We start from the raw sequence: 6516 nt of genomic DNA, 5'->3' as shown, positions 1-6516 counted from the left end.
AACATAGCATAACATGACATAACATAACATAACATAACATAACATAGGAATCAAAACTATCCATGCTTAACCGATTACTCTTAACACACAACCATACTGAAACATATACATCAGGGATGGTGTTTGCACTGCCGATGCAGACAGTGTTGTGCCTGTTGTGTGAGGGAGGAGGCTTCATTGATGCTTCCTGAACTACCTCCTGATTGTGTGGAAAAACCAATAGTTTTCTGAGAAGAACCCTCATCTATCAACCTGTCGAGCTTCATCATCGGGTTCCTACCTAAGTTGCTGATTGCAGCTTAGGTTTGCTACAGTGCCTGAATTACAGTGGAGCTAGTAATTGTTTGATTTTTTTACTAAGTGACGTGAAATCAGTGAAAATGAAGGTTTAAAACTACCTTCAGGATATCTGTAGCATTGGCTACTAAATTTAAATCCAAGACTGCTGAGGCAAGATTAATAACAGTGATGGATGTTATGTGAAAACCATAATTATTTCACACATCTTGGTGAATGGTCAACATGTTTCAGCCCTTGAAAATGTGCCAAAAAGGCCACTGCGGCTTTCTTCCGGACCAAACCTCCAGGGACTCCCCTGAAACGCACACACGCTACGGCATGCATGAAGAGGGTGTAGCATCCTTAACTTACTTACGCTCTGCACCCTTCTTGTCTTTCGGAAAACTACAGTTACTCCTACTGCAGGAAAAATAGATGGCCGTGGTAGCACCTATTGCGGCACTGGTTCCCAACTAGGTTGGTGGGTGAGGGTTCTTCTCAACAAACTATTGTTTTTTTCCACACATTCAGGAGTCAGAGATTACATTGTGCTCATGGAAAGTCCTAGGAGACAGGCTCACCCGTAATGTTTTGCTTTTTATAGTTTGAAAACATGGTTGAGCCTACTTTCTCCCCCTTTTCTTCTGTTGGTAAATTCCTGGGCTACCCCTGTTCTGTAAAATTAGGATGGTTACACTGCTGCTCTAGTGTTATACGTTTTTTCTCATCAAGGGACAATTCCACTGATGCTATGAATCTGAACCTGTTCTGTGAAGAAAGAAAACTTGCACTTCTGTACCTGTTCCATGAATCTGCACAGCTGATGTCCAATGGTACCTGTTGTGTGAGTGCTGCTCTGGCATACTTTTTCTGTGAAGCTGGAAAGCCTGTCAGCTGATGCACATAGGCAGATATTCTGGGGCCTATATTTATACTTTTTGCCACAAAACTGTGCTAATGCACTTTTCAGGCAAAAAGAATAGCGCTGGCTTGCATCATTCCAAAGCACCAGCTGGCTTCCAAATTTATGGAATGCCGCAAGCCAGCACTAAGGGTGGGATAGCATCAGAGAAAAATGACGATAGTTGGGTGGGGGAGGCGGTACAAGTGAAGAGGGTTTTGCCTCGAAAAATGCCGCTAGGCTGGTAGGAGGCAAAAAAAAATCTGTTACCCAGCCTAGCATCATTTCCTGATGTAAAACCATCCATACCACATGACTCTTGTCTTATGAAAGACAGGAGTCATGGCCACCAACCCAATGGTCAGCACACAGGACCAGGGTCCACTGGGCATGGCCATTGCACTCAGTGCCGTGCGGGGGCCATGTCAGGACCTCCAATGGTACTTATTATTTTTTAAATACTTAACTTTACTTTCCCTACTTACCTGGGACGTGGTCCCCCATCCTCTGATGTCCCTCTGGTGTGGATCGGGGTGTTCCTGGGGCTTGGGATGGGCACCTGTGGGCTGATTCTATGGTGTTTAACCATGGGAATGCATCCGCAGGTCCCCTAACACCTGGTCTGACCCAGAAGTTAAATAATAGTGCAAAGCATGCTTTGCACCATTTTTTAGCCCCTCCTCCCACCTGTGCGTAATTTTAACATGGGGGATAAATATGGGGCTATGGGGTTGGCACTATTTTGTAGATGGGAATGCCTACCTTGCATCTCATTGACACAAGGTAGGTGCACGCATCCAAAATATGGTGCTAACTCCAATAGTTTGACACTAGTGTCTAGCGTCAAAATCTACATATGGAGGTAGGTTTGCATCGAATGTGTGTAAAAAAAATTATGCACATTTGGCAAAAACATGTATAAGTATGCCCCATAGTGTCTCTGTTCTGTGAGAAAGCAAACTTGGACTGACAACCCAATTTATGTGAGTGGCACTTGTACTGCTGATTGTGTGCTGTACCTATTATGTGAGGGAGGAAAGCTTATACTGATGCTACTCCTCTCACATTTCAGAAATATTAATCTCACTCAATGTTGTGTATCTGCCTGTTAGTGCCATGAGGGTGCATTTGATTGTGGGTCTTAACCATGATTTTGGGCATTCAATGAGTGTCCAGGAAGGATTGCTAACTGCTATACAGTTCCTTCTATGGTAATAGGACTGCATATTAGGAAAATAGGATTTCAGAGTGTACACAATTATGTCCGTCCACATGATCAGAAACTGTTGGCCCAATTCCTGGCTAGCTCACAGTGCCTCACACGGACCCCAAACCAACTGGGGTGGAAGGTGATAATGGCAAACTCAACATGATACTCTGACTCCCCAGGGAAGCCATGGAAACAGATTCTTGCTCTCATGCATGGTCAGACGAGACATCATACAGGAGATGCAATGTATGTTTTCAGTACATTTATTGAAACAATTAACATCTAGCATATACCGAGCGAACTGCAATAATGAGGCAATTGGAACAAAGCATTATAAGCACGGTAAAGAAAATAAACAGTCAACCAAGATGCAAGTAGTTTTAGATATTGTATATTGTAGAGATTCTAGAGGTTCCTAACTAACCCTAAGCATATACTTAAGAGAATGGCGGCTGTAAACTTCTGCCTGAACCGATCTAAGGGAATAGCCTAAGCCCTATTCCTCAGGGAAATGTCAGGATTCGGCCTGCGGTGTAAATGACAATCCTCCTAGGGTCTGGTAGATTAGCACCAGTAGAACAGCACGTAAGACAACATTCGTCCAGGGACAGTTGGGGTTGGAATTTCCTCTACCCCTGCCAGGTCAGTGTATCACTTTTATAATTAAATCATGCTGAATAGAAAAGACAGTTCTGATGTAATGCTATGTCTGAGTGTTAGATGTTGTTCCCTAAATGGGTAACACAAACTAGCATATTGTGGGGCTTATTTACCCTTGCTTCACAAGTGCATCACTTTTTCCCATATGAAAAATGACACATGGATGGCGCACGGGGCTTGTTAACAAGTCAAAGTGTACCATATTCTTGGTCTTGGACAGAAAGTACTGACTAAATGTTGTGCAAAGGCTAACTAACCAAGCAGTGTGTTCTTTATATTCCTAGAATAAAACAAGCTGATAAAATATGTGAAAGGTTACTGCTAGAAGCAGCCCTACTTAAACAAATAAAATATGAAATGTAAAATGCAGCTATATGAAACTAAAACAGGGGGAACCAAAACACTTCCAAGAGGTCCGCAGGACATAACTTTCTCAGGGGACATTTTTATGTAATCCACTGTTATGGAATGACCTGTTAAAGCTACTTATTTAGCAGTAAAAACCCATTTTAAAGTCACAATCTTAGTGGTTAGCTTAGATTTAGGTTCAGGCACAAAAATCACTATTTATACTCATATACACTTGAGCATATTTTGTGTTTGTGTTATATACTATACCATTATTTTATCAATCAGCCTATTAAAAAGTGAAGTTAACATTGCCTTGAAACTTTCAGATATTTGCTGCGAAAACACACATTGCAGAAATATGTAAATTGCAATTACACCCTTATGCATTATCAATGTGATGCACTTTTCCAAAAGCTATAAGATAAGGATGTATGTGCTGATATTCCGGACATTAGTTTTCTCAAGGCCTCTTTGACATCCTTATTCCTCAGGCTATAGATCAGAGGGTTCAGCATTGGAATTATCACTGCGTAAAACACAGATGCCACATGGTCCTGCTGCGTAGCGTATTTTGACTTAGGTCTTATGTACATAAAGATAAGAGTACCAAAGCATAAGGTGACACATAAAAAGTGTGAACAGCAAGTAGAAATTGCTGTCCATCTGCTTTCAGAAGATCTGACCTTCAGTATGGTATAAAGAATATAAGCATAAGAGACAAGGACTAGGGCTAAGGGACCTAAAATGAGGCCTCCAGTCACAAAAATTAGTAGTGCCACATTAAGAGAGATGTCAGAGCAGGAAAGCTTCAGCAGTGGGGGCACATCACAATAGAAATGTGTGATCCTATTAGAGTCACAGAAAGACAACCTTAGCAGACAAATTGCATGAAGTAGAGAATGAAGGCAGCCTGTTACATAAGCTCCGCCCACAAGGTATGCACACATTTTTTTGGTCATAATGGCTGTGTAAAGCAATGGATTGCATATAGCAACAAACCGGTCATAGGACATCCCTGCTAGTATGAAAACCTCTACACTCCCCATGGCTCCAAATAAAAACATTTGTGTCATACAGCCTGAAAATGAAATTGTTTTTTTGCTTGATAAGACATTTGCCAACATATTGGGTGTGATGACAGTGGAGTAGCAGATGTCTACAAAGGACATGTGGGAGAGCAGGAAATACATGGGAGTGTGAAGATGAGCAGATATCCTAATCAAAGTAATTATACTGATATTTCCCAACACTGTCATGATGTAGACAAGAAGAAAGAAGACAAAGAGGGGGAGTTGGAGCTTTGTGTCTTCTGTGAGACCGAGTAAGATGAATTTTGTCACAGAGGTCCTGTTCATTTGGTTCATTGGTCTGGATGATGAAGCAAGATAGGAAGAAGCTGTAGATCTCATGAGATTCTTTCCCTGTGGTGGCCTGCCAATACTGAAACAGATGCACAAACATAAGCCAATGAATACTGCATATATCATGACTGCTTTCTGCAGAGAACAAAGTAGGATTTATTGCTTCCATCAACATTTAGGGCCTGATTTAGAAATTGGCGGAGGAGAATATTCTGTCCCGAGCGTGACCGATATCCCATCCGCCGGATTCAGATGCCATTATATCCTACCAAAAAAATAATATAGTGGGTGGGATATTCATCCACCAAGTTCTCAATTAGGCCCCTAGTCTTTAAAGAGATATGTATGTGAGAGATAAAAAAGGCTCAGAAATTAAGTAATAGCTATTTAACATTTTCAGTTTTAACACAATAATTAAAGCATCGTACACAATAATTTGCTTTGTTGAGCTTTATTATGATGCTCTTGTACTACAATAAAAATATTTAAGCCACTTGTGTTTTGAGCTTGGAAGCAATACATCAGTGAATCTTGCAGTGCTGAAAGGGAATGATTTACATATTAGTAAGTGAGAGTTTTGTCTTTTCTCCGATCATGAGTAAGTGAAGCAATGTCCTAATATTCTGCCAGCAAGAACTGCTGCACATTGCATGCAAAGGATTGCATAAGCCAATCGTTTAATAACAGTAGGAAAACAGATCGATGTTTTATGTCTGCTATTTAATATTTGTATTTATATATTTACAATGTAATCAATGGTATCATAATTGAATTAAAAGTATTTGTAGAATCAAGTGAAGAAGAGGTGTTTCATGTGGAATCAGGAGACAATTAGCACTCAGGGAGTTAAACCCTCCATTTGTATTCAGAATGTGGTGACCCAAAAACGTAGTGACAGTGTGGTGACCCAAAAGCATCACAGTTTCCTTCTGGTTAATTCTCCATATCAGCATTGTATCGCGGTCGGGCATATTTTTTTTCGTTTGACCTGATCTTATGCAAATAAATGTTCATGGTTGGCGATTCACTGTTTTAGTTGCTAGTTTTTACTGTTTTTTTCATAGCTCCAATTTACTCTATTTTTCATTTTTTTTCTAAATTGATGTGGATTTGTTTTGTGTTGTGTTTTCATTTATTGCTGGTTGTGTGCTGCATAAATAGTTTACCCATTTCCTCTAATTAATTTGTATGACAGGTTAACAAGGGTTAATTTAGTGACTTTTGGTTTACCCTACCAGGGACTGTGGCTGTTGCTTGACCAGGCATAACAGCCCAGTCAACTAACAAACTGATTTCCCTCAGTAAAGAAAGTTAATAATAGGCAAAGGGACCCAAAAGAAGCTCACATGGAAAGCAACCAATATATAAAGAGGGAAAACACATATCATAACAAAACACTTAACAAAACAAACAATACTAGAACAAATAAGTAATTCAAAGAAAAGTAAGCATACAAACAAGCTCAATGTAACCTGGAAAGAACTGGAGAAAAAGGGGGGTTTGGTGTGATGAAGACCGAATCCTAGAGGTGCTGAGACACAGTAAAGAATAAAAAACTTTATTTCCTATAGAAACTAGGGTTAACAATCCCAAGATTGACCTCGAAACACAATACAGCGATCTTGTATTAGTATGCACCATTGTCATAAATGGTACTTCCTCTATCAAGATAGCCACTGTCATTTGGACTCCCAACCACAACCTCGTACCTAGCCAAGAGCCTTATACTTCTTTCTGTTCCTCCATCACCATTT

General features: G+C 40.3%; 1 protein-coding gene across 1 annotated transcript; it reads right to left on the bottom strand.

Moving 5' to 3' along the window:
* Positions 1–3790: 3790 nt before the first annotated feature.
* LOC138287043 (olfactory receptor 8D1-like) lies at positions 3791–4765 on the bottom strand. Its single transcript, XM_069227404.1, has one exon. The coding sequence runs from the start codon at positions 4763–4765 to the stop codon at positions 3791–3793; it is 975 nt and encodes a 324-aa protein (XP_069083505.1).
* Between the last annotated feature and the right edge of the window lie 1751 nt (positions 4766–6516).

Source organism: Pleurodeles waltl, chromosome 4_1 (assembly GCF_031143425.1).
Source record: "Pleurodeles waltl isolate 20211129_DDA chromosome 4_1, aPleWal1.hap1.20221129, whole genome shotgun sequence".
In the NCBI taxonomy this organism is placed as follows: domain Eukaryota; kingdom Metazoa; phylum Chordata; class Amphibia; order Caudata; family Salamandridae; genus Pleurodeles; species Pleurodeles waltl.
Note: the sequence above shows the minus strand (reverse complement) of the source record. Positions and strands in the feature narration are given on the sequence as shown.

Coding starts and splice junctions, on each gene's coding strand:
- LOC138287043 (XM_069227404.1), bottom strand. CDS start 4,765: ATGAACCAAATGAACAGGACCTCTGTGACAAAATTCATCTTACTCGGT.